The sequence below is a fragment of the Eptesicus fuscus genome, chromosome 6 (assembly GCF_027574615.1).
Source record: "Eptesicus fuscus isolate TK198812 chromosome 6, DD_ASM_mEF_20220401, whole genome shotgun sequence".
Lineage (NCBI taxonomy): Eukaryota > Metazoa > Chordata > Mammalia > Chiroptera > Vespertilionidae > Eptesicus > Eptesicus fuscus.
The window spans coordinates 88,124,052-88,151,616 of record NC_072478.1 but is presented as its reverse complement, the minus strand read 5'-3'; the positions used below and the strand labels follow the sequence as shown (position 1 = coordinate 88,151,616).

Genomic DNA, 27,565 nt, shown 5'->3' with positions numbered 1-27,565 from the left:
CACCCTCTCCCCGCCACACACACACTGAGCCACCAGCATCTGTTGCCCAGGTTACCACAAAAACCTCCTAAGGAACCTGCTTCTACTCTTACCCCTTATTGGCATTCAGTGCTCTTAGCACAGGGGTCTGATGACCCTTTGAGGCATATGTCATCTCCAGAATACATAAAGAATTCTTACATCTCAACAACAAAAAGACAAACAACCAAATTTAAAAAACGGGCAAAGACTTGAATAGACATCTCTTCAAAGAAGACATACAAATGGCCAACAAGGAGTTGAAAAGAGGTTCAGCATCACTGGAGGAATGCAAGGCAAAATCACATGCAATACTATCTCACACCAGTTAGGGTGGCAATTACAAACTAAAAACATCAAGTGCTGGCAAGGATGTGGAGAATCCTTGTGCGTTGCTGGTGGGAATATGAAATGGTGCAGCTGGAGGCTGGTCCCAGATGGTGGCGTAGGTGGATCCTGAACTCACCCCTTCCCAAGAGCATATGCAAGGTACACCTATATTCAGAGCAATTCGTCCCGAGAGACGACTGAGGGCCAATTGAATGGATTCTTCACAAAAACAAAGGAGAGAGAGAGGGAGAGAGAGGGAGAGATGCATAGAGAAGGTTGGGGAACCATGAGAGCTCTTCGGGAGCTGAGGGAACACGCCAGGACCAGAGGAGCCACAAAAGATAAATGAATAAGTAAAATAAGAAAGAAAGATGGTGCAGCCACTGTGGAAAATAGTTCAACAGTTCCTCAAAAGTTAAATATAGAATTACTGTATGAACCAGCAATTCCACTCTTCAGGAAATACACAGAAGGACTGAAAACAGGTACTCAGTCAAATATTTGTACACAAGCATTTATAGCCGCACTGTCCACAGGCTGATGAATGAATAAACAAATGTGGCACCTCCGCCCAATGGAATACTATTCAGCTATAAAAAGGATAGAGTATTGATATGAACTTCAAAATCATTATTGTGATGGTTAATTTTATGTGTCAGCTTGACTGGGCTAAGGGATGCCTGGAGAGCTAGTAAAACTTTATTTCCGAGTGTGTCTGTGAGGGTTAGCATTAGATTAGCTAAGAGGTTAGCATTTGATTGAGTAGACTGAGTAAAGGCAACTGCCCTCGTCACCCAAGCCATTGAGGGCTTGAGTGGAACAAAAGGTGAAGTAAGGACATTCTCTCTCTCTCTCTCTCTCTCTCTCTCTCTCTCTCTCTCTCTCTCTCTCTCGTTGAGATGTCCATCTTTTCCTGCCCTCAGGGCTCCAGGTTCTCAGGCCTTCAGCCTCTGACTGAATTGCACCATTGGCTCTCCTGCTTCTCCGCCCAGGAGACGGCAGATGCCAATTTCTACAACAAATCTCCTCTTGTATCCTTTTGGTTCTGTTTTTCCAGAAAACCCCGACTAACACAATTAAACTAAAAGAAGGAAGCCAGACACAAGAGCCACATATACTTCGGATCTATTTATATGATATATTCAGAACAGGTAAATCCACAGAGGCGGAAAGCAGGTTGGTGGTTGCCAGGCGAGGGGAGGGGAGGATGGGGTGACTGCTTAAAGCTTATGGGGTCTCCTTTTAGGGTGATGAAAACATTTTGGAACTAGATAGAGGTGGTGGTGGCACAATATGTATGCCACCGAACTGTTCACTGTAAAATGCTTAATTTATGTTATGTGGATTTTACAAAAAAAAAAAAAAAAAAAAAGTCATGTCCCTCATCTGCTCAGCACTCTGCAACAGCTCCCCAAATGCCTCAGAGTAAAAGGCAAAGCCTCACAGGACTCACCAGCCTTCACCCTCTGCCCCCACAATTTGGCCTCTCCTCATCTTAAGGTAATTATTTTAATTTCTTCCTAGTCTCTTACTAGATTACACTCATCTTTCTGGTCACAGCGTAGCATCACTGTCATGCGGAAGCCTAGGTTAGGCTGGGTCCATCTGCTGTGGGCCATCACAGCCCTTTATGATTTCCAGATTACAGCTGGCTGACCTTCGTTATAACCATGACCTAGGCACCTGCCCTCCATGAGGGCAGGGCAGGGCTCCACTTCCCATTTGCGTACTTCGGCCTCCCCGCTCAGGAACGGTGTTCAATGTTGTTGGGAAATGAAGAGATGAAAGGACTTCCCAACCAGGTCTCCTTGTGGGAGGCTTAGAGGTCTCTGAAATAGTAACAGGTTGAGGACAATCCTTGTAAAAACATTGGCTATCCTTATCGTTCAGATGAGCAAATTGATCATCAGAGTCTTGCCCAGAGAGTCTCTGCAGCTGAATGACATCTCGGAATTGCCATCTTTCTGTCTTTTCACCAAAGCAGAATTTCTAAGGAGGCGGAGGATGGGGGGTTCTACTGACTTTCCCTGCAACATCGCCTCCTCCAGGAAGTCTTCACAAATCCCCGGGGGATCAATCATACTCCGCTCTCTCTGTATTGCCAAAGAGTTCATGCTTCCAGGAAAGGTGTGTTGCTTTCCCCACAGCCCTGGATCATAACTGCTGGCCTTTTTGTCTCCCTTTCCTCTGGACAATGCACTGCCCAGAACCAAGCACGAAGGAGCAGCTCTCTGGAGTCACCTGGCTCAGGTTCCTATCCTGACTCCACAACCCGCTGGCTGTGTGACACTGGCCAAGACCGGGGCTTCTCTGGGCCCTTCTCTCCCCGAGAGCAGGTAAGTAAGGTCAACGACCCGGTGGGCTATGGAGGACTGGAACCTAAGCAAAGGCAGGGCGGTGGGATTGGAGGCGGGGAGGCGGGGCGAGCCCGATTGGCCCCCGCGCGCCACGTGTCCGTCCTGCGCCCACGGCTCTCCGCCCGGTCCGCCCCCGCGCTGCGGCTGCTGCTCCGCTAACGGGCTTCCACCCAGCGAGCTCCGCGTCCGCCCGGCCGTCCCTCCTCCCGTCTGCCCGTCCGCCGGTCGGCGACCAGAGGCCTCCGCCGCGCGCGGTGAGTGCGTGGAGGCCGAGAGGGTCTCGCTCTAGGGGACCCCCCCCCCCCCGGCCAGGGGCTGCGGAGATGCGGGGGCGATTAATAAACGCCCAGTCACTCCGGACCCCCGCCTCCCGCCTCCCGCCCGGATGTGGGGAGGGGGCGCCCGGGAGCGGGGAGGGCCGCGGGGAACGGGAGCCCAAGGGCGCGGTAACCCGAGAGGGTCGCAGGCTGGGTGCGTCTCCGGGAGAGCGGGGTGGGGATGAGCGGGGGGAGCAGACCTGGTGCTGCAGGCGCGGGAGCGGGGGCGGAGGGCGCCCTGCTGGGGGACGACGGGGCCGGAGGGACGCGGAGGGCCGCCTCTGCGGAGGGTGTGGTCCAGGGGCCCGGGCACCTGGCGGAGGCCGCGGCGATGACGGCCCTGCTTCGGGCGCGGGAGGGCTGGGGAGACTCGGAAGGCCCGGGACTCGGAAAGGGGGATCCAAGGACCCGGCCCGCAGGACGGGTGTGGCCGAGGTCGCAGGCCCGGGTCGCGAAGAGTCAGACCTTCAGCCTTAGGAAGAGGCTGGAGTATGCAGCTGCGGGGAGGGTCGTCTGGGTGTGGACCGGCTGTCCCCACCGCTAGGCCCCGGGGACCCTGCCTGCCTCTGAAGGAGGCTCCCAGCAAAGGCCCACCCTTCTTCCTGCTCTCCCCAAGCCCAGTGTAGGCCTTCCCCAAACTTGGGGGCTTCGGGTCACCCCTAGAACACCTCTGTGGGAGGGAAGTTCTTGAATGGAAGCCCAGCTCCACCACCAACTTGCAGTGTAACCTTGAATCGGTAGCTTTCCCTCTCAGCCTCAGTTTCCATCTCCAAGGACAAGTTGGTAGAGCCAGCCCCTCTCTGAGGAAACAGTGGCTGTGAAAAGGTTTGGGGAGTCTTGATACAGGCTTGTGAAGCCTGCCCCCACCCCCTTGTACCCCTGCAAAGAAAGGGAAGGGGCAGGGGGTCCTTCGGGAGGATGGAGGCGGCCTTTGCTTCCTCCCTCCCCCTCCTTTTCTCTAAACCCTGGTGGGTCTCCCAGGACTATTCCAAATTTGGACATATGGCTCCAGGGTTGGTGAAAGGCCTCTGGTTTCCCTGAGTCCGCCCTTTCCCTCACTTCCCCTTCTTCCCCTGCCCAGAGCACACCTTAAATCGCTGGCCCCACTGACCCAGAGGGGAATCCTGACCTCTTAGTCCCTCCCCTGCGGGTGAATGACCTGCCCTGCTTCAGCTCCCACGGACCCTGCCCTTCTGCCCATCACGCCCTGCACCATGCAGAGGGCAATGGCCTGGGGTCAGTGGGAAGCTGGGCTATAGTTCCAGGTGCGGGGGGGGGGGGGGGGGGTCCTTGGGCAAGCCCCTTCCCTCTCTGGGCCTTAGTTACCCCCGCCGGTAGCAAAGTCTGCTGCATCAGCTTTCTCTTCCAGAGCTGGTGCTGGTTTTCTAGGATTCAAGGTCCTAAGATTTGGAATTCTGGGAGTTGGGTGGGGCTGGGCGGGGAGGCTGAGGCCTCGTTCCCCCTCTGCAGCTGTGACAGTCACTCACCCATCTTCCTTTGCCTTCCACCCCTGTTCCCAAGGCGGCTGCTGGGACACAGAAAATAGTTGTGGTTTCTGGGTAAGGGCTGCAGCTGTTGCTGGGGCAGCATGCGTTTGCATGCGTTTTCCAGGCTGCCCCTGGGAAGTCGGGGACCTGACCTCTTGGGGCTGATTCCTGGGAGGGGTGGGGGAGCTCTGCAGTGATGGGTAGCTGCCAGGGTCTGGAACCTCTGCACTGCAGCATTAGAGGGAGCCCTGGGGACACACCTCCTACCCCCTGGTCCTTCGTTCCTTCCTCTCTAGAGGGATAAGAGATGTGCCCAGGGTACCCAGCTGGTAAAGTGGGTGGGGGCTGCGTGGGTCTTCTTGTTGTATCGTTCTAGGATTTTCTGGGGAGGCCCAGGGGTGTAGCCAACCTCACCCCACCCAGCCTCTCCAAGATACTTCCTGGGTGGAGACAAAGCACAGGATGTGGTCTTTACCCAGATTTCTGAGTGTGCACGTCTCTCTCCCCCAAAACCCCTCCTCCCTCATCCCCGCAGAGGAGCGGAAGTCTGTGCCTGTGTAGTGGGGATGCCTTTATGCTTATGAACTTCTTGGCTGGGAATCAGCCACATTCCATTTTCTTTCTTCCTGGGGTTGAAAAGCCCCCACCGAGACTGGCTAAGGGGGAATGACTTGGGTTTTCTGAGCCTCAGATTCCCCACCTGTAAAAGGAGGATGAGTTTACCCTCTTGAGATTACAAAATTGCAGATGTGAAAGTGTCTTGTAAACTGCAGAGTGCTGTGCACAGAGAAGCAAGTGCTACTGTTGTAATCTCAGAAGAGTGTGGTACTCTAGATGGCAGGTGACCCGAGCCTCAAGTTCCTCATCTGCAAAATGGGTGTCCTGGTGCTCTATAAGTAATAATAAAGTAGCAGCTTCTATGATGTATTGCACCCTTCCAACTTGGCAGGCCCTGGCCGAGCCCTTGATAGGTGAGACGCTGTTAGCATGCCCATTTTGCAGATGTGCAAACTGAGCCTTGAAAAGTCTAGGGGAGAAATAATATTCTCACATAATGTGTCCTGTGCGTCACGGCCTCTTCTAAGCACTAACCATGTTTTCTTTTTTAACTTTTTATTTTATTTTATTTTTTGTTAATCCTCACCCGAGGATGTTTTCTATTGATTTTTTAGAGAGAGTGGAAGGGAGGGGGAGAGATAGAGAGAAACATCAGTGTGAGAGAGACACATTGATTGGTTGCCTCCTGCCTGTGCCCCGACCAGGGCCGGGGAATCTGCAACCAAGGTACAGGCCCTTGACCAGAATCGAACCAGGGACTCTTCAGTCCGACGGCTGATGCTCTATCCACTGAGCCAAACTGGCTAGGGCTTAACTTGTTGTTGTTGACACTATTACAGATGTCCCCCATTTTAATTCTTTTCATCCTCACCATAACTCCTCTGTGGTAGGCACTGTTTTTAGCTCTCATCTTACTTAGGAGGTTAAGGCTCCTGCCTAGCTGGTTCAGCTTCAGGCACAGGCCTTGGAGCCCTAGCCTCTGTACTGTGAGACACTACACCTTGCTGCCTCCCATGAAAGTGACGAGCTGGGATTCAAACCAGGTCAGTCCAGTTCTACCGGGGGCAGCCCAGTGATCTCCTGCGGCCTCGTCCAGCCCTGGGATCAATGATTCTGGGTCAGGAGAGGGAAAGACACTGCTCTCTAAGAAACCCGAGTGCATGAGCTGGGGGGCGTGCCCATGCTCTGGGCCAGGAATGGCATTTACCCGGAGGCTCCCGGAGGACTGGGGCGGTCCTGGGCGTCTTCCTGCGGGCTGGGGGAGGAGCCATCAGGAAAGAGGAAAGGGAAGGATCTAGATTTTATGGGCCAGAGACCTCTAAGTGGGGTGCACACACCCCGGCAGGCACTAAAGGTGACTTTCTTTCATCAGAAAGGTACAGGTAGAAACTTTTTGACTTCTTATTATATGCGTTTGACCTCATGCTTAAAAAGTATATTTTTGTTCATCATGATGAATGCACAGTTACTTTCTTTTGTCGCTGGTGGTGTATGGGATCCAAAAAAAGGCAGGTTACTGAACTAAATTGCCAGCTTGGTGGCAGGGGGAGACTCGTCCGTTTCATTTTTTATTCTAACCCCAGTTCCTATCAGTGGACACCCAAGAGGCGCTCAGTAAATACTTTTGGAAAAATGAGCCCCTGCTTAAGTACTGAGTTGGGCAAGTTACTTCACTTCTCAGGGTATTTCCTCTCTTAGCTATCTAACTAGGAATAAAAGCACCAGGCTGGATGGTTCCTTTTATTCTGTTGAGGGGGAGCAGAGTTTGCCACCCCCAAATATGCCCATTTTGGGGGAATAGTGATAATTTTCAGCTGTGTGTTGTTTTTTGTTTTTTTTTTAGAAACAAAAGACTCAAGAAGAGCCTTTTACCTCCCCCTTACTTGCCTAAAATAATTTAGTTAGAAAAATCTGCCCCAGGAAGGGAGATCACGCTAGCATAGTCACCTTAGCATATTGACCTTAGCACAATAATGAACTAGATGTGGCAGATGGAGAGGAACCTAACAAAGTCTGGTTGTTAGACTCCCCCCTTAGGGTCTCATTATTGCTGGGTGGCCCAGCAATATTTGCTCCTGCTCACCTACCTGTGAATTGCCTGCCTCCTCTTTGAAGTCCAAGCCACTACTCCTTTCTCTTTAGGAGTAGTTCATAAGCCTCAACTGGCGATTTGCCCTTGAGTCCCATATTCTTATGGAACTCCTGTATGTACATACGTGATAAATTTGGTTATTTTCTCTTGTTAAGTTGTCAAATGTTGATTCCATTATTAAACCAGACAGAAGAACCTAGAAGGTCTAGTAAAAGGAAAATTATTTTTCCTCCCCTACACTGTGATTTTAAAAAGTATTTTTAATAGATTTTTTTAGAGAGAGAAGGGAGAGGGAGAGAGAGAAACATTGATGTGAGAGCAAAAGATAAAACGGCTGCCTCCTGCAATCCCCCTACCAGGGATCGAGCCTGCAATCCAGCATGTGCCCTGACTGGGAATCAAACCAGCAAGAACCAGCAACCTTTTGGTGCATGGGACGATGCCCAACAAACTGAGCCACACCGGCTAGGGCTACACTGTGATTTTTCAAGGGGGTCATTAAAGAGCGTTAAAGCTACTCAGTGCATTTTATCCAACAATCCTTATGAGCCACACACTATGGTACATGACAAAGACACATATACAATCGTTTTCAAGAAAGAGTAGAATCATGGCTCACCCTGCTATAAAAACGACCATGTGCTAAAGATTGTATTGTACTCATTAATTAATGACCCGACCAGGCAGGCGTTATACCAGCTCCAGAGAGAATCAGTAGACATCTTTATATTGAAAGGAATGTACAAATGGAGGCAAACTGTTTTTTCCATCAGAGGAGGAGAGAAATAATTAGACCTTTACCAGGTAGGACAGGATGAGCATGTCATAAGAATTACTTTGCATTACCGTCAGTTATCTACAACTTACTGAGCTGTAAAATAGCTCAAAAGCAAAGACCGAAACCAGACACCCTAGAGAATTTGAAGTACAGATTTCCCCCCACAATACCTTGGAGGCAAGCAGCCTCCATCTAATAGGAGAATCCTAAATCCACAGTGGTTGCCCCAAGCCACTAAGTGCAGGTGGTTTCAGAATGCTGTGGGGGTCAAAGGCCGAAGAAATCTCTCCTGGCTTCCTGGAAGAGTTGGCAGAATCATTTAGAAAAGTTTAAAAAAATTACCAAAGCCCAGACCTCACCTCAGAACTGTTGAGTCAGAATCTCTGGGGGTTGGCCTTATGTATGGTTTGGTTAGTTTGAACCCCGCCCCCCACCCCCCAGTGGGATTCATGAAGCCAAAATGTAAAAGCACTGGTGTTGATGCTAGAAAGCTGGATCGAAAATGCTAGTAAGCAGAGATTCTGGGTTGGAGTGTGCAGGGGAGGGTGTGGTGGTGGATGGAGGGAGGAGAGGACAGTTAAATCAGGAAGGATGTCTAGGGCCTTGAATGCTGAGTTGCGGGGTGTGGGGAGGGGAAGGGAAGTGCTGTATTGAGCTCAAATTTAAGTCTCTTGGGGATTCCTGGGGCACATATACCACCTTCCAGGTCCTTTCTTCCTTCCTTCCTTCCTTCCTTCCTTCCTTCCTTCCTTCCTTCCTTTTTTAAAAATTCTCACCCAAGGACATTTTTCCCATTGATGTTTTTAGAGAGAGTGGGAAGGGAGGGAGGGAGGAGAGAGAGAGAGAGAGAGAGAAGAAACATCGATGTGAGAGAGGCACATTGATTGGTTGCCTTCTGCATGTGGGATCAAACCTGCAACCCAGATTCACGTGCCCTTGGCCAGAAATCGAACCCAAGACCCTTCAGTTTGCCGGCTGATGCTCTAACCACTGAGGACACCATCCAGGGCCAGGTTATTTCTTGATTTTCCTCAAATTTTCACCCCCATACACGCAACATGTCCTCCCTCCCTAAAAGTGCACTCTGTTCCTCCAAAGCCCACAAGCCACCTTTTTAAAATAAATTTTATTTTGTTAATTTTAGAGAGGGCGGGGGGGAGAGAGAGAAACATTGGTTACTTGCACGTCCCAACCAGGGATCGAACCCGTAACCTGCATTTGTGCCCTGACCGGGAATGGAACCACGATCCTTTGGTACGCAGCTCCAACCCATCGTGCCACACAGGCCAGGGCAACCTTTGGAGGACAGAAATGTTTTTCTTATGCTGGTGTTTTTGTAAAAATTTTTTTCAAATGTTTTTGTATCGCCTGGCCTCTCCCCCTTTTCTCCTCCTCCCTCTGCTTCGCTGCATTGAGTCCACAATCTTTTTTTTTTTTTAAATATATTTTTATTGTTTTCAGAGAGGAAGAGAGAGGGAGAGAGAAATAGAAACATCCATGATGAGAGAGAATCATTGATTGCTGCCTCCTGCACGCCCCCTACTGGGGATCGAGCCTGCAACCCGGGCATGTGCCCTTGACTGGAATTAAACCCAGGATCCTTTAAGTCTGCAGTCCGACGCTCTGTCCACTGAGCCAAACCGGCTAGGGCGAGTCCACACTCCTGACCGTGAACTTCTGTGTATATCTTTAACTGTGTGTATGACAAACATCACAATGGACCGTCACAACTGGAGACACTGCTCTAAGAGGATGACCGCAGTAACAGAAGCCACCAATTATTAAACATTGCATCTGTGTCTGCCCATGCTGAGTATTTTACCTGCCTCACTTCATTGAATTTTTACAAAAACTTTATGGGATTGTCATTTCAGAGATGAAGAAACCGAGTCAGAGAAATGGCAGAACTCACCCACGGCCATGAACTAGGAATTTGCCGTGTCAGGATTTGAACTTGGGTCATGACAGCAAAACCTGCATTCCTTCTTAGGCTGCCACACTGCCTCCCTTGTGTTTGTTTGGGCTCGTCACTATAAAAGCTGCCATTTATTCTGGTTTTGCTATGTGCCCGGCACCGTGCTAAGGGCTGTACATTCATTGTTTCCTTTCTGTCTCCGTACAGGGAGGTAACATTTACCAGGGTAAAGGCATTTTGCAGATGTGGAAGTGGAGATTTAGTTTAGGTAACTTGCTTAAGTCACAGATTGGTGGCAGGAGCAGAGCTGTGACTCACAGTCACATCTGGTCCCGAAGCCCATGCCTTTTGCATGACTTGGCCGTGACCTTCCCCTGTCCAGCTGTCCGGTTCCCCAGCTCTGTGGCAGTGAGCCACGGGTTCTGCCGGCTCTGGTATGTTCTCGACCCCAGAGCAGTCTTCCTCGAGTCAGTCCTGAGCTCCCAAAGAGGGAGGAGGAAGCAGGGTGGCTTGCAGGCTACAGGGCTAAGGCAGGGGGTGGCCACAGCAGCCACGAGGCTACTCTGCCCTTGAATGGATTTCTGGAATGAGCAGCCATGGTGAGCCTTCGTGAGCAGCCGGATCAGAAGAGATTCAGGGTTTGTAGGAGGAGAGAGGAGGCTCCGGTCTCGAGTGGCCATACCTGCTAGGTTTGAGCATCTGTTTCAACCAAGATGATGAGACGTGCATATTAAGGTTGGGATGGGGTGCTGGAGAGGAATCACGTGGGTCTGGGGGAGAATCCTAGTAGGATTGATATTCTGCGATTTTGCTGTGAAGATTCCTGGTTGAAATCTATAAAAGCCTCTCACATCCACCCTGGATTTTCCCAAAGAGGGAGTGATGATGTCCCCATTTTACAGATGAAGAAACTGAGGTCCAAAGAGGGAACCTGGCTTGTCTGAAGTTACAGACAGATTGGGAACAAGAACCTGGGTGTCTCCCTGGGGCCTCTTCCTAAGGTCCCATTGCAGCCAGGGCTCAGGGCTGTGTGGGTGCTCGTTGTGCCAGGCTGGGAGGCAGAGCTGTGGCTGTGGTCTTGGTCGTGGCAAGTCACTTGTCTCCCTAAGGCGCCTTTACCCCGTCTAGAAAATGAGATTAGAGTAGTGGATCGTTAAGGGGCCCTCTGGGTTTCTGAAACACTGGATAGAAAACATTAGTCAGCCAATGGGAAGTGAGGGCTGGGTTGCTCTGGGAAGACGCACAGCCCCTTGTAAAGCCAGGGTAAAGCAGTGTAGACGGCACCTCTGTGATTCGCTCCATTGTCCCTGAGCCCTCGGAGGAGGGGCTGTTGGAGATCGACCCCCCTGAGCTGCAGTCTGAACATTTAACTCTGGAAGAAGCTTGCTTTCCACGCACACGCAAGGCAGGCACTCAAAAGCAGCTCTCAGAGCTGAGAGCGTTTTCCCGAGGACTTCGAGGCCCCTCCTCTGAGCCGCTCTCCTTGGAAAGGGGCTCTTGTCCAGATGGGCCTGGGCTGCAGCCAGCAGCTGAGTTTCCATCTGCAAGGCCAAAAGAGAAGGCTTCGAGGCTGGAGGTGCAGGTGACAGGCCTCAGCCCTCCCTCCCTGCCTCGGCGGACTCCCCCGGCCTCCTCGGAAGTCCCTGTTTCTCCGCCGGCCTTGGTGCTCTTTCACCCACTCTTTCCCCCAGGCCCCCAGGGAAACCCAGGGCTGGTTTCCATTTCCTGGTGAGAGCTGCACATGTGTACCAAGGGGCCCCTGGTTGTCAGGGAAACAGCAGGGTGTTTGCAGACAGATCGCTGCCCTCTGCTCTTCACTTCACTTCCTACCCCATCTCATGTCTGCCGGCTGACTGCCCTTTGGGGGGCTCATAATCAGGCAGAGGGGACCCGTCCTCAGAGCTTCCCGCTAGTGCAGCAAATGCGGCCATTTACTGAGAACAGGCCTCTGCCTGGCCTCGTGTGCTCTGCTCCCGACCAGAGCTGTGTCTCATCCTCCAACCACCCTGCAAGGCAGGAAAGGGCCAGCCCCAGTTTTGCACTTGAGGTAACCTTGAGCTCAGAGATGAGTCATATGCCCAAGGTCACATAGCTAATGAGTGACAAACCGGATTTGAATTCAGGTCTGTCTGTCTGATTTCAAAACCTGTGTCCCCCACTGTGTCACACTGTCCCCAGTGACCCCACAGAGGTCAGGGCTGCTTTCCCTTAAGCGTTTTTGTTTGGGTTTTGGGGGGAGAGTTGTGCAGAACTGGGAAGCACTGAGCTACAGTCGCCTTGGTGTCTGCCCTCCCTCCTAGCTCAGCCCCTCATAGATCTTACTGAGTATGTCTGACAGAGTTGGGATTTTTACTTTTAAAAAGCAACCCATAGACATGCTTTAAAAAGTTCTAATTTCCATAAAATGGAAAGTACTGGTTCTCCTTTCTCCTCTCATTCTGAGGAGATTGCTCACTTCCATCTTGGCCTTCCTGCTGAGGGAGCTCATTATCCGGCCCCTCCCCCTTCTCTTCCCCTTTCCAAACCAATCACACCCCCTTTCTCATCTGTTTTTAGGTAAGATACCTTGGGGTCTTTTTTACTTTTGTTTTCAGTTACAGTTGACATTCAGTATGATTTTGTATTACTCTCAGGTGTACAGCATAGTGGTGAGACAGTCATATACCTTACAAGGTGGTCCCCCCATATTTCAGGTACCCACCTGGCACCGTGCATAGTTACCACAATATTAGTGACTTACTACCTTGGTTTCTTAGTCCTTTAGTGTAGAACCTGTGTCCTGGCATTTCCTTCAATGAGTTCGTGTGTCCTGTTTGTTCAGTCACCCCTCAACCCCATGACTTTCTGTTTCATCAAAGAAAATTTCAAAGTCTCCGCAGTGGCCTCAAGCACTGGGCCCCTGACCCCACATCCTCCAAGCGTCCCTGCTGCCATACCAGCCACACCGAGCACCCAGGGATCCGCCCGGTCCATGAGACCCCCTGACCACTGTCGCTCTCTCCTGACCAAGCTTTATCTTTTCTCTCTAGTTTTTTTTTTTTTTTATCCTCACCCAAGGAAATGTTTCTTGATTTCTGAGAGAGGAATAGGGAGAGAGAGAGGAAGATACGTCAATGTGAGGAAGAGACATCGATCGGTTGCCCTCCATACAAACCTCGACTGGGGATCGAACCCATAACCTTTTGGTTTACAAGACGACACTCAAACCGACTGGGCCACCCAGCCGGGGTTTTCTCCCTGGTTTTTATCACATGCATTTGTATTCCCCATTACAGAGTAAGCTCCAGAAAAGCAGGTTTTAAACTCAGCACTGAGAGCGGTGCCTTGTCAGAGTAGAGGCTAAGGACATGTTTCTTTTTTTTTTTTTTTTTTTTTTTTATATTTTATTGATTTTTTTACAGAGAGGAAGAGAGAGGGATAGAGAGTTAGAAACATCGATCAGCTGCCTCTTGCACACCCCCTACTGGGGATGTGCCCGCAACCAAGGTACATGCCCTTGACCGGAATCGAACCTGGGACCCTGGAGTCCACAGGCCGACGCTCTATCCACTGAGCCAAACCGGTTTCGGCTAGGACATGTTTCTTGACGTACACAGGGACCGTGGCCCTCCAGGTATTTGCAGCAGGGGACCAGGAGCCCCGAGTCTTCTCATGTGCCGACCGCTAAGCTGTCTGGGTTTGGGGACAGATCTTGGTGACTTGGAAAGAGGGCACGCAGGGTGCAGATGGCGTGGACTCTGGAATCTGGATTTGACTGAATTCAGTCTTACACTGTGTGATCTTGGGAGAATTATTTAACTCCCTGACCCCACTCCCCTCATCCTCAGTTTTCTCCTCTGTAAGAAAGAGGAATAGCTGCTGGGAAGGATTGCTGTGAGGGTTAGGTGGGACCATATCTAGGAAAGTACCTGCCCGGCCTGGAGGAGTCACGTGCAGTCAGTGACTGTGACTTCTCTCCCTCTGGGTTCCAAGTCCCTTTCCCATCCTGGTGGGAGTGCCAGGACACCGGCTAGTCTATCCACTGTCCTCTGGAAAGCTCATCTGGCCCCGAGCCAGGTTTTGGGGTGTCATTGAACCTGAAGGGCTGGAGGCAGCTGGAAAAGAGCAGGGAGAACATACGCTCCCTTGGGAAGAAGGAAGGGTGAGCAAAACTGGGGGAGAGAATGGAGGGGAGCAGAGTGCAAGGGAGTCTCATGGGGTCTCTCTCTTCTCCACAGCGTATTCTGCTGCAGAACCCGAGACCATGGCCAATCCAGCACAGGTAAGGAGCCTCTCGCCTCCGGAGGCTGTGCTCTGCCTTCCCCGGGCCTGGGATCCTAGAGTCACTGGGCGCGCTGCACAGATCCCTGGTACCTTCAGCCTGAACGGAGCAGGAGAGGTTCCCCGGCATTGCTTGTTCCTGTTCCACGTCACCGCTCTTCCAGGCACCCAGAGCATCCTAAGCAGGAAGGATGTGTATTGGTGCACATGACTGAGAAGCCCAGGCCTTCAGGTCTGGCTGGATCCAGGGGTCCAAATGCTAGTGTTAGATTCTGCCTCCGAAGTGGGATTCCTGTGGCAGCTCCTTCCCTGAGTTGGCACACTAGTCACCAATAGCTCCAGGCTTTCCTTCTGCTTCCTGATCATTTATTCCCTGTGATTCTAGGGAAAGTCCGAGGTTAGATTCTCATTGGCTGGGCCTGGGTAACTTGGATCCAGAAAGTAGAGTTGGTCCCACCTGAACTTCATGGCCCAAGAGGGGTTCCCCCAGGAAGGGAAATGGATATTGGACAGGCAGGAGCAACGGAGGGTCGTCTATGCTCTGGTGGTGGGAGTGTGCTGCACACGCATCTGGAATTAAGTCCCTCTGGTGTAGGAGACCCCAATTTTTCCCTTTCTTTCTTTCTTTCTTCTTTCTTTCTTTCTTTCTTTCTTTCTTTCTTTCTTTCTTTCTTTTTTTCTTTCTTTCTTTCTTTCTTTCTTTCTTTCTTTCTTTCTTTCTTTTTTAATATATTTTTATTGATTTCAGAAAGGAAGGGAAAGGGAGAGAGGGATAGAAACATCAATGATGAGAGAGAATCATTGATTGGCTGCCTCCTGCATGTCCCCTACTGGGGATCGAGCCCACAACCCGGGCATGTGCCCTGACTGGGAATTGAACCATGACCTCCTGGTTCCTAAGTAGGCGCTTAACCACTGAGCCACGCCAGCTGGGCAAGACCCCAGACTTTCATGTTGTGGGACACCTTGCTGGGCAGTAGAATTTGAGGTGTGTCAGAGCTTTTACTCCTGTGTGTGGCCAGGATTGGGTTCTGCCCTTGGAAAGAGCTAGGGTCATTCTATGCCTGGGTTTGCCTGAGAGAGACCCCTGTTTGCTGGCTTTAGAGAAAGAGAGACATGGTCACTGCAACAGTGAGATCAAAAAGGGAGAATAAAACTAAGGGACTCTTGACTTGGCCCCGTTTGTGCCTCACTTCAATCAAAGAGCCTCTGGTCGTGGACATAATACAGAAGCTGTGTGATCTTGGGGGGATTCTTCACCCTCTCTGGGCCTCAGTTTCCATTGTGAGGTGGTTGAGCTCAGTGAAAACTAAATTCGTCCCTGCCTTCATGGCCCACCACCCATTGAACAAGAGCCTTAAGGACGTCTAGTCACAGTTTCTGAAGAGCACAGTGTATCATGTGATCTAGGATCAGTACACGCAAAAGAGCCCTAGCTCTGCCCCCCTGTGAGCTTCTGCGGAGTACACTTTGCACAAGTGGCCTCTTTGACCAGGAGGAGACGGTATTCCTGGTTATGGGCAAAGATCCAAGGCAGAACTTTTGCTGTTCCTCATTCTCCATGGGCAGTCAGCCCCGAGTACTTCCTGAGAGGCGTTCGAATTGAAAAATTCTTAGGTGACTGAAGTAGACACATCAGACCCTGGGAGATCAGAGGGGCCAGGACCTAGGGCTCAGATCTTGGACTCCTGGTCTAGTGCTCCCAGACCATGCTGTCTGCCTGGCTGACCCACATTGCCGTGGGCCAAGGGCCAGTAGACATCCTGCAAGCAAGAGTCCTGGGGTGGCAGAACCTTAGGAGTCCCTGGTCCTACGGGGTGAGTTGCAATCCCCATGCACAGTGCTGATGTTCTGGGGGCACACAGGTGGGAGGAATGGGGCAGCTGCCTGGAGGGGCCACTCGGAAAGAGCAGGGGGCTGAGAGGTCTTGGTAGAGGGGCTGCTGGAGCAGAAGGGAGGGAGAGGATGCAGTGCGCTCAGGGCAGTAGCTGTTGGCATGCTCGGAGTGCAGAGGGTTAGCCGGGGGAGGAGTTTGCAGAAGACAATACTAGAGAAGTGTGACAAAGGTCTTCCAACTTTGTGTCTATTGCTCCCAATTAGCACCTTAGTTCGGCTTCTGGTGTGCCCACCTTCACCACACACATGCAAACACATACACACGTACACACACACACACACACACATGCACATACACACACACATACACACATGCATGCATGCACAGAAAAGCTACTCTTTTCTCTGGCCCAGATCACTCCCAGTTACTTCTGTGATTGCGCTCTTCTCCCTCTCTTTCTGTTCAGAGAGGAGAACTTGAGGCCCAAAGACTGAGGAAATCGTGTGGTGGCATGGCTCTGTGGCCTCAGTTGCACAGGGGTGTCTGAGTTTGAATGTGATCATGGGTGTAAGAACACGTTGAGGACAGGGCAAGGGGGCAGGTGCTGGAATTCCAGCAGGTGCAGAGACGAGGCCTGGGTCAGGTCTGATCAAGGCAGCTCTCTGGGGGAGCCCTGGCCACAGCCTTCTCTCTGGGTGGTGTCACCTCTGCTCCCGATAGGCCTGGGCACTCCTACGCCAGCCGCAGCCTGGATGGGGCCCAAGACCTCAGAGCCCCAGGGTTCAGGCTGCTCACCAGCTGCCATCGGGACCTGCTGAATATTTCAGGGTGGAAAGTCCCTTCGTCTCTGCTCTCCCTCCCCCCTCGGTCATGGGCACCTGAGGCCTGGAACCTGTCTGCCAGAGAAGTAGGGACAGCTGCACAGGTGGCACTTGGAGACGAAAAATTCACCAGCTTGGTGTGAGAATAGCCGATGGTGGGACACGTGAGCCTGGGTGATTTGAAGGACCGTCTCTGTGTCTGTGTGACCAGTGCTGAGATGCCCTGCACCCCCTCTTCTGGTGGCTGTGATCCTGCCGGGTCCGGGGATAACCCATCTGGCTGGTGGTCCCCCAGAAGATTTTATCATCCTTGTGCAAAGACCCATGTGGGAGACAGGCCCTGCTGCTTGCTAGGCCAGTCTCTAAGGGATAGTTTTTATTTTTGTTTAAATATGTTTTTACTAGTAGCCCTGCACACAAATCTGTGTGCCAGTAGCTCGCCAGTAGCTCGCTGCTGCCCTCCAGTAGCTCTCTGCCACCCTCCAGTAGCTCTCCGCCCTCTGCCCCGTCCTCCTGTAGCTCCCCCAGCCTCCCTGCGTGCCCCCCCCCCCACCACCATAGCTTGCTGCCCTGCTCCCTCCTGTAGCTCTCCGCCGCCCACTTGTAGCTCGCTGCTCCACCCTCCTGCTGATCCGTGATCCAGTCGTTATGCGGTCTGATCCAGTCGGATCCAGTCGTTATGCGGTCGGTCATTACGCTTCACGGTGTAACGACCATTTGCATATTACATCTTTATTATATAGGATTGATTTCAGAGAGAGGAAGGGAGGGGGAGAGTGAGCTAGAAACATCCATGAGAAAGAAACATCAACATTGACCGGCTGCCTCCAGCACGTCCCCCAATGGGGATTGTGCCCACAATCTGGGCATGTGCCCCAACCGGGAATCAAACCTGGTTCATAGGTTGATGCTCCACCACTGAGCCACTCCGGCCTGGCTCTAAGGGGTCATTTTGATCAAGCCTTATGCCTGTCATTAGAATTCCCTTCCCCCAGGATGGCATTGCCTCATCTTTCAGCTGCAGCTCCTTCCCCAAACACTGCCTCAACCACCGCAGTGTGGGAGGAGGGAGAAGGTGGAGTGGGGGGCAGCGACAGGAGAGGGTTCTCAGCTCACGGGCCATTGCTGACACCTCTGCCCTTCATCCTGGGGCATGTTTCTATCTTCTCGCTCCCTCCTGGCAGTTTACACTCCCGTGATCTTGGCGACTTTGGGCGTCTGCACTGAGCGCTGAAGCCTTGGGCTGGCTTCCCTCAGTGTTGCTTGCTCTTGCCTCCAAGCCTTTGCCAGGCTGTTTGCTCTGTATGAAGCCCTCTCCCTGCCCAGCCCCCGTGGGGCCAGCTGTTACGCGTCCTTAGGACACAGCTTGGATTCCACCTTCCTTCTGCTCAGAACACACTCGGTCATCACCCATTCACGCACCCATTCGTCCAGGTCAGTGGTCGGCACACTCATTAGTCAACAGAGCCAAATACCAACAGTACAACGACTGAAATTTCTTTTGAGAGCCAAATTTTTTAAACTTAAACTTCTTCTAACGCCACTTCTTCAAAATAGACTCGCCCAGGCTGTGGTATTTTGTGGAAGAGCCGCACTCAAGGGGCCAAAGAGCCGCATGTGGCTCGCAAGCCGCAGTTTGCCGACCACGGGTCTAGGAAACAAGTCTTTAGTGAGTGCTGCTGTGCCAAGCCCTGTGCTGGTGCGTGGAGTGCGTCAGCGAGCAGGACAGACACAGAGCTTTCTGGAGGGACTGTCTCTCTTCTGGTCCCGGTATTGGGCATGTGTTCCTTCCTCGTTCCTTCTCTGTCCAGGGCTGTGATCAGGTTGCAAGGGATTCACTGATGGCGGGAAGAGGACTGTGTTCCTTTCTGGCCATCCGCCCTGTCCGAACTTTAAATAGCAACCCTGTGCCCACGCGGCGCCCACGCGTGCATACCTCGGAGAAGCCAGCAACTGCAGACGTAAACCAAAGAGCACCCAAATGCCTGGCCAGGTCCCTGGGAGACGCAGGAGGTGATCGGAGGCCTGTCTACTTCCTCCTTTAAGGCATAGTTTATGTGGGCCTCCCCCGCCCCCAACCAAGCCTTTCCTGGTTCCCTCCCCCAGGCTGGCCTCCACCTCTGCTGTTTCCCCTGTTTTCTTTGCCTCTGTCTTCGGGTATTTACTGCAAGCTTTATGTTTGTCTCTCCACTGGATCAGAAGCTCGTGAAAGACGGGATGGGGTCTTCTCTTTCCCTGAATCTAGAGCTTGCAATGTCAGGCCTGGCCCAGGTTGAGTGCCCTGTCCCGAGCTGTGTGCTCCGTGCCTGGGGCCCCGGCACCGTCAGCTCTCAGCTCTCTGCCGCTCTCCTGGACCTCCTGCTTCCCCAGCCGCGTAGCTGACCCACCCCGGACTTCTCTGTGAAGCAGCCTATTGTGCATTCAGGTTCCATGTCTAAGATCCTCTGGCTCTGCGTCCCCGCCCCTTCGCCCCGAGCACCCAGCCAGCTTGTCCTCAGATGCCAGCGCACAGCTCAGTTTACTGGTCCCCGAGGGGCGGTGCCTTGTCCTGGCGTTGATCCTGAGGGGGCTCTCCGGGCCAAGACCCCGCCCCCAGGAGCTGGCAGCTGCAGGGTTCTGGAGCTGGAGAGCAGAGGGGAGCAGGCGGGGAGCTGGCTTCCAGGGACCCTGGCAGCAGGGCTTCCCTCCTCTGGGCTCGGTGTCTTTGTTTCTGTGATAGAGGTTGTCTTAAGTGCTTCTCCAAGTTGCTAAAAGAATCGCAATGGAGGCGAAAGGGCTTTGTAAATCAGAGAGTGCCGTACAAATATGAGGGGCTCTTGTTGCTCCTGTAGGGATCATTGCCAAGCCTGGCTTCTTATCTCCCCTGGGCCCTAGCAAAGTGGTGCAGGGCCATGGGGCTTGGCTGGGCCACCCTCCCACGGGAATTGGCACCGTCCTTGGGGCAGGTTGTGGTAGCAGATACCAGGAGAGTCAGCCCTCGGCCAGGCTTTCTGTGGTCAACGCTCAATTTTAGGAGAAAGGGCTCAGCCTGGACTGGCCTGTGGCCAGGGTTGGGAATGTGACCTGGAGTTGGGGCTGGGAGCCCCGGTCAGGGTCAGGGTCAGCAGCTCACCCTCTGCTTTTCTCTCCACAGGGTGCCAAGTACCGCGGCTCCATTCATGACTTCCCAAACTTTGATCCCAGCCAGGATGCCGAGGCTCTGTATACCGCCATGAAGGGCTTCGGTGGGTGCCCGCCACTGGGAGTGGGGTCCCAGGAAAGGAGGCAGGATTCGCTGGGGCGTGTGGGCACATCCCTGAGCCCTTTGGGGGGTGGGGGTGAGATGGAGGATGCACTCACTCACGCTTTTGTTTCCTCTTTTTATTATTTTTTATATTTTTACAATGAAATACTCCAGACCAACAAGGTCTAAAGAATAAACAGAGGCTTCACCCACAGACCTGCCACCCTGCTTGAGAACTGCACTCGCTTCCTCCTGTGGTTAGACCCTCCCTGGCGGGTCCTCCTGCTGATCACTCCACTCCTCTCCTCTCGGGGTAACCACTACCCTGAACTTGGTTCTCAGCATCCTCTCTTTTTGTTCTGTTGTTAATCCTCACCTGAGGATATGTTTTCCATTGATTTTTAGAGAGAGTAGAAAGGGAGGTAAGCAGAGAGAGAGAGAGAAAACATTGATGTGAGAGAGGCACATTGATCGGTTGCCTCCTGCACACGCCCCAATAAGGCCTGGGGATTGAACCTGCAACCCAGGTATGGGCCCTTGATCAGGAATCGAGCCTGTGACCCTTCAGTGTGCAGGCCAACGCTCTAACCATTTGGCAACACCAGCCAGGGCCTCAGTATTCTCTTGGTTGAAAGAACCCTGTTCTGGGTGTTAGGACCCCTGAGTTCTTCTAAGCCAGGCTGTTTGTGAGACCTGGGGTGAGTCCTTGCCCCCCATCCCCGGCCTCAGTTTTCTTATTTGTGTGATGAGGAGCTGAATCACGGGCCCTCGGAGCTCACGTACTGCGTGTGCTACGAGCCCTCCTAGTGGGGGCTTAACGGGCCCCATAGGTCCTCCCTGTGATGCCACCACCTGTGAGTAGAAGGCTAATGCCGAGGACTGCAGGGAGCAGCCCTGGTGGGCTTCCTGGAGGCAGGTTGGGTAAGGTGCCGGGTGTCCTCCCCTCCTCCAGGCAGTGACAAGGAGGCCATCCTGGAGCTGATCACTTCCCGGAGCAACAGGCAGAGGCAGGAGATCTCCCAGAGCTACAAGTCCCTCTATGGCAAGGTAACCATGGCGACCGGAGGGCAGGGGGTGGGGCTGGGGGAATGATTCCATCTCCTGTGTGTTCCTCAGGGTCTTTCCCAAGCATTTTGCTCCACGTCAGCCTCTGTGCTGGCACTTTTGGCCTCTTTTTCTCTTCAGTCAGGGACCGTTCAGCCACAGACTGCCTGGAGCACCTGCTGTGTGCTGGGCCCTATGCTGGGTGTTAGGGCCACGCAGATGGATGAGACCAGGGAGGGAGGTGCCAACCCCTTGGACTCACTGGTAGTGGGAGGGAGACACGATACACAAGTAAATGAACCATGGTGGGGAGCAGGCAGGACCTGTGGACCTGACCCCTACACCACGTGCCGCTGCGTGGCTTGGGGCAGGTGGCCCGAAGTCTCTACGCCTGCCTCTTCGGGTTGATGATAGCACACACCTCCAAGAGTGACGATGAGATGAGCTTCTTAGCCCAGTGCCTGTCCAGAGTACCTGCTCATTAAATGTAATTCTTATCAGTGTAACTGCTCTTCCCCTTCCTCCCCCATCTCCTCTCACCCCCACCCCCACCTGCTAGGACCTCATTGCAGACTTGAAGTCTGAGCTGATGGGGAAGTTTGAACGACTGATTGTGGGTCTGATGAGGCCACTTGCCTACTGTGATGCCAAAGAAATTAAAGACGCCCTCTCGGTAAGAAGTGTGAGTCTGTGTGTGTTGGGGGTGTGGGCGTGGTTAAGGGTAAGATTCTGGCCCTACAGCAAGTCTTCAGAGCCCTCACCCACGCATGGGTGTGCCTTGCTTCAAGAGGCAGCTTGCCTAAACCCTGTCCCAGAAGGGAACCACGTTCTCCTCCAGGTGGACAGATGTGGGACACACGTCAGTGTGGAAAGGGGCCCTTGGCCCAGACCCCCACACCAGCAGTTTCTAGTCCTGAGGAAGCAATGGGAGAGATCCTTACCTTCTCCATCTCCCTGTGAGATGGTAGAACAACTAGTAGCATCTCCATTTTACAGATGAGAAAACTGAGACCCAGAATTTAAAGTTTCTTTTTTAAAAAATTTTTTTATTGATTGATTTTGGAGAGAGAGGAAGAGAGAATGAGAGAGAGAGAAACATTGATTTGTTGTTCCACTCATTTATTCATTCATTGGTTGCTTCTTGTATGTGTCCAGGCCAGAGATCGAACCTGCAATCTAGGCATATTGGGACAACCTCTCACCAACCGAGCTGCCTGGCCAGGGCCGAAAGATAAAGTTTCTTAATGAGAGGTCACAACGCAAGCTACAGGTGGGGGGCGAGGGGCGGAGGTGGGAAGTGGGGGGGACTAGAATCTATGTCTTTTGATTCTCAAAGCATTATTTCCCAATCGCTGCTTACGAGCTGTAGTAGGAGCGCCCTAAATGCTGAGGGTTTCATAGCTCTGGCCACTCCAGGATCCCAGCCCAAGGCCCAGCCCAGCCCTTGACTCATGTGTCCCTTCTCCTCTCCCAGGGCATCGGCACCGATGAGAAGTGCCTCATTGAGATCTTGGCTTCCCGGACCAATGAGCAGATCCACCAGCTGGTGGCAGCGTACAAAGATGGTGAGATGGGTGGGAGGGGCCATTCGGGGGTTTTAGACATGAAATGGGGGCGATTGCAATGATGGAGACCCTAAGAACCTATTCATCCATCTTCTTTCCTCCTCCCCTCATCTGACTGTCCCCCTGTCCACAGGTGTTCTGTGCTGGGCAGCATGCTAGGGTCTAAGGATATGATGCGAGGCAAGACACATGTAGCCCCTGCCTCCGAGAGCTTATAGACTAATGAGATGATGAGGGATTCAGACAATAAACAGTTAAACGCGATGATGATGTGGTTATGTTATGAAGGAAACAAATGAGATAAGAATGAAACCTTAACTGGGGAAGACCTGCTTCAGACAGGGGGTCAGGGAAAGCCTGCGGAATGAGAAGGAGCCAGTACAGAGAGAGTGGGGAGAAGATCCTGGCAGACAGAGGGAACAGCAGGTCCCAGGCCCTGGAGCAGAAATGAGCCTGGTAGCCAGTGTGAGGCTGGAGCACGGAGGGTGGGGCACAGGACATTGTAGGCCAAGAGGAAGCGATGGTGTTTTATTCTAAGTCCAGTGGAAAGCAGGAGCCCGTGATCAGACCTGGCTTTAAGACATGGTCACCCTTGTTGCTGTGGATCGGAGAGGGAGTGAGAGCAGACGCAGAGGGAATAGTCAGGAGGCTGTAGCTGCTGTCCACTGAGCGATGATGGTGCCCGGAGGAGGATGGCACAGGTGGGGATAGAGATGCCATCATATCTTTTCATGGGTCAGTACAGGGAACTGTGAAAATGCACCTTGGGTCTTGCCAGGGTTACCATGGAGACTGGGGTTTGGGATTTGTAACCAATATCTGATCACTTGGGGGTAGCAGGGACCTTTCTCCTGGATCCCTGGGATGTCCTGGGGATGGGACTAGAGCTTGTGTTCTAACCTTGCAGCCTACGAGCGAGACCTGGAGGCTGACATCATTGGCGACACCTCTGGCCACTTCCAGAAGATGCTCGTGGTCCTGCTCCAGGTTGGTCCACGTGGGGCCCTCCCCTGAGCTCTCTACCAGAGTGCACCGCCCTGTCCCCACCGACGGGGGAGCCTGTGAGGGGCTTCTTGGTGGCTCTTCACATACTGTGGCCACTCCCTCCCCCTCTCCCCTTTTATCCTTGAACTTGAGATGGTTTCCCTCTGGCTCACCGGGTGTAGAATTTGAGCGTCCAGGTGTCTGCTCTGTTACCCTGGTTTGCACAGGCAGATGACCCACATTTCCCTTTGCACGCACCCTCCTCTCTTGTGCCCAGGAATATCCTCTCCTGTGACCTCTTTCCTCTCTCCATACGCACTCCCCCTCCTCTCCGGGCCTCCCTCCTGCCATTGCTTCTCCAGCCAGGGCTGTGGCGGTCCTGGGGCTGCCGCACTGCATCCCCCACCGCCTGCCCTGCTGCTCCTCCCTCCCCACAAAGGAGCCCATAAAAAAGAGGCCAAAGAAAGGCTGCCAAGTAGGGATTTCCCCCACACAGTGGGTTTTAAAAAAAACACCTATTTAGTTAGTTGCTAACATTTACAAACAGGGAGATTTTGTTAGAAAACCCCAGACGTCTGGACTCTTTTGAATAATTGAAAGTTCTGGCAGCGGCAGGCCTGCATTTTGCATGACTGCAGTGCGCTGGGGAGCAGGTCTCGTGCCGTTTCACCTGTACCTGTCCAGCCGCGTGGCCATCTCTGTGGCCGCAGGCCCTGTGGGGACAGACACTGAGATAGCGCAAGCCCAGCTCCGAGGAGCAAACCGTTGGGAAGCTGTGTCTGTAATTAAGCCGCCTCTTTGTTTCTGTTGGCTGCCCCCTGTCCTTGCGAGTGTCCGTGGGCCGAGGGCCTGGGGGGAGCAAGGAGCACCAGTGGGATTTGGTGCCTTCACAGCGTCTGAGCTGAGATCTGAGGGCCCAGGCCTCAGATCCTGGTTGGTGAATTCTTGGGAGCCCCTACCAGAATGCACACATGCAGACTTTTGTGATCTCGTTGGGGGCGTCGTGGGCCACGCTAGGACTTGTGTCAGGGGCCCTGCCCTCTGAGGGGTCCTCAGTACAAGGCCCGGCTTCCTCTGGGAGGGGGGCACCTGGAAGGACCTTGGTTGTTCGCAGGACTCCCCTTCTGGTCCCAGCTCCAAGGATGAAGGGAAAAGCCGGTGGAGGGACTATGATTCCCCACAAAATAGATGATGTGGTCTCGACTCAGTGGCTGCTGTAAGTCACTGCTCCGACACTCGGGGGCCACCGGGGTTTCCCCAGCGTTGTTTCTCCACCACTGGCACCAGGCCGTCCCTGGCCCTGGTATCTGAACCACGTGCTCCTTGTCTCTCTGCCCAGGGAACCAGGGAGGAGGACGATGTCGTGAGCGAGGACTTGGTGCAGCAGGATGCCCAGGTAAACAAGCCCTGATGGAGGCCCCTGAGGCACAGCGAGGGAGCCCCGAGAGAGGGGAACGGTTGGGGACCCGGGGAAGGGCTGGAGGCGAAGTAATTTGCAAATACCAGAAAGAACTGACTCACAGGCATCATTATGTATATAGTGCTTTGTTAAAGAGAGGATTTATGTTATCTTTCTAAGGTACACAACCTGTAAAGTGGGTAAGATGTATTTTGGAGCTTTCTTAACTTTTCCATTTATTCAGTTAGTTAATATTTGTTGAACACCGACTGTGTGCCAGGCACTCTGCCAAGCATTGCGGGCTCTCTAATAAACAAAATCAGACAGTACTGCGATTATGTTGATCACACGAACACCTTCTCCTCGGATATACCGTACATTCCAGGCGTGTCGAGCCCCACTATATGCAGTAACTCTGGAGGGACAGATAGAGAGAATGCTGAGATATTGTCCCTGTCCTGAAGGGGTCCATGTCATAGTGGAGAGACAGGCATATAAAGAAATCATTGCAATATACAGTGGATCAGTTATAAAGAAACAGAAGAATATAGGTATAAAGAAACAAACTGGAAGAGAGAGGAAGGGAGGGAAACAGAAGTCTGCCTGGGGATATCAGGAAGGGCTTTGAGAACCAATGGGATGTCTCATCTGGCACTTGAAGCTTGTCTAGGAGTTTCCCAGAAAGAAAGGGGGAAAGCCGTGTGGTATATGCAAAGGTCCTGAGGCTGCCAGTTACTGGTCTCTTCAGGGATTCAGCATCAATTCGGAGTGGCTTGGCCAGTGAGCCCTGTGTCCTGAGGTTTCCTCTTTCAGTTAGTCGCCCCTCTCCCCTTTCAGGACCTGTATGAGGCGGGGGAACTGAAATGGGGAACAGATGAAGCCCAGTTCGTTTACATTTTGGGAAATCGCAGCAAGCAGCATCTTCGGTTGGGTAAGCTCCAGACAAAAGACTACAGCTGCCCCCTTGGAGTTGTGCCAAGAATTCTGTTCTCTTTTCCTTTCCTGCTAACGGAGCATGGTCACTACTTCATCAGCAACCCAGACACGAGCCCCGATTTTATTGGGCAGTGGTTTGCATGGTCCTTCACCAGAGTCGTTAAGAGGATGCTTATCCCCTCCATCTAAGTACCCGTCTGTCTTCCCGCTGGAGCCTGAGGTGTACCCGGGCGCTCACAGCATTCGCAGCAGGTGGCGGGCGGTGTGCACGACCTCCTTGCCACCTCCCCAGTACCAGCCCTACCTTCATGCTGGCACTCCGTCCTGGCCGCAGCGCCTTCCCCCTCTGATGTCCCTGTTGGTTCTCAATGCCACGGGGACATTCCTGACACCCCTGACTCTCTGTCCCCCGCAGTGTTCGATGAGTATCTGAGGAACACGGGGAAGCCCATCGAAGCCAGCATCCGAGCGGAGCTGTCCGGGGACTTTGAGAAGCTGATGCTGGCTGTGGGTACGTCCTGATGTTGCCTTCTGGGGCTGCGAGGCGGGCTGGGCTGCTGGCCCAGGAGCACGGGGCTGAGGGTGGGAAGGAGAAATTCTGTGGTGTGGAGATGGAAAGGTGAGAGCAGTTGGGCATTGAATTCCAAAGGTTTGGCCAGAGCAGCACCACTGAGGCGGGGAGGCAGGGGTCGAGCCTCAGGCACCAGCTCCCTCCCCCGGCTCACCCTCCAGTGTGTGGTGGGACGAGAAAGAGCACTGGGCCGGGTCAGGAAACAATGACCAGGAGAGTGGGTTTCGTGGAGCATGAACTGCGTGCCAGGCTCTGTGCTGAGGGTTTAATCTTTAAAAAGGACCCTGGAGCGGGCACTGTCGTTATCTCCATTTCACGGATGAGAAAACTGAGTTGCACAGAGGCTGCGTCACTGGCCGAGGGGTCATTTTTTAAAAAAATATATATTTTATTGATTTTTTTTACAGAGAGGAAGAGAGAGGGATAGAGAGTTAGAAACATCGATGAGAGAGAAACATTGATCAGCTGCCTCTTGCACACCCCCTACTGGGGATGTGCCCGCAACCAAGGTACATGCCCTTGACCAGAATCGAACCTGGGACCCTTCAGTCCGCAGGCCGACGCTCTATCCACTGAGTCAAACCGGTTTCAGCTCGAGGGGTCATTTTGTAATGAACGTTCGGTGTGCGGGATGCCAGGAGCTGCCTGGTCAATGTGGAGTCAAGATTCAAGCCTGGGGCTTCTCCCAAATCTGCTGTTGACTTAAAGCAAGTCTCTTATCCTTGCTGGGCCTCAGTTTCTTCATCTGACGAATGGGGGCAGGGGACGGACTGCCTGACCCAGAGGCCCTTGCCATCCAGACATTCCAAGAGCCCGCATGTCTGAGCCTGGGTTGTGTGTGTGTGTTTCTTGGGAGAGGGCTACAGCCCAGGCCGCCTCTTCCCACCCCGAGCCGTCCCCTGGCAGCCCCATTCCCAGTGGTCAACCCACAGGATCCAGCGGCCCAGCAGCCAGTACCTTTCAGTGCAGCCGAATCTAAAGACACACCTTTCCCTGCTCCGCCCAGATGCTACCACCCACCCGGCCCAGTGCCCTGTGAAACCCCAAAGGACTAGAAAGTGGGTCTTTGTAAC

The 27,565-nt window shown here is 52.9% G+C and overlaps 1 protein-coding gene across 3 annotated transcripts in view; it reads left to right on the top strand.

The window, feature by feature from the left end:
• The first annotated feature begins 2,552 nt into the window (after nucleotides 1–2,552).
• The window catches only part of ANXA6 (annexin A6), a 49,493-nt gene continuing 24,480 nt past the window's right edge, over nucleotides 2,553–27,565 (top strand). For 2 of the 3 annotated variants that reach the window (XM_054718056.1, XM_054718053.1), the window contains exons 1-10: nucleotides 2,836–2,959; nucleotides 14,070–14,113; nucleotides 19,904–19,994; nucleotides 20,946–21,040; nucleotides 21,597–21,710; nucleotides 22,512–22,602; nucleotides 23,510–23,589; nucleotides 24,926–24,982; nucleotides 25,823–25,916; nucleotides 26,337–26,432. In XM_054718056.1, coding sequence (XP_054574031.1) covers nucleotides 14,096–14,113; nucleotides 19,904–19,994; nucleotides 20,946–21,040; nucleotides 21,597–21,710; nucleotides 22,512–22,602; nucleotides 23,510–23,589; nucleotides 24,926–24,982; nucleotides 25,823–25,916; nucleotides 26,337–26,432 — 736 coding nt within the window. In that variant the 5' untranslated portion in view covers nucleotides 2,836–2,959; nucleotides 14,070–14,095. Of the gene's footprint in view, nucleotides 2,685–2,835; nucleotides 2,960–14,069; nucleotides 14,114–19,903; nucleotides 19,995–20,945; nucleotides 21,041–21,596; nucleotides 21,711–22,511; nucleotides 22,603–23,509; nucleotides 23,590–24,925; nucleotides 24,983–25,822; nucleotides 25,917–26,336; nucleotides 26,433–27,565 lie in introns of those variants that run through there. The other variant, XM_054718054.1, reaches the window with a different exon arrangement.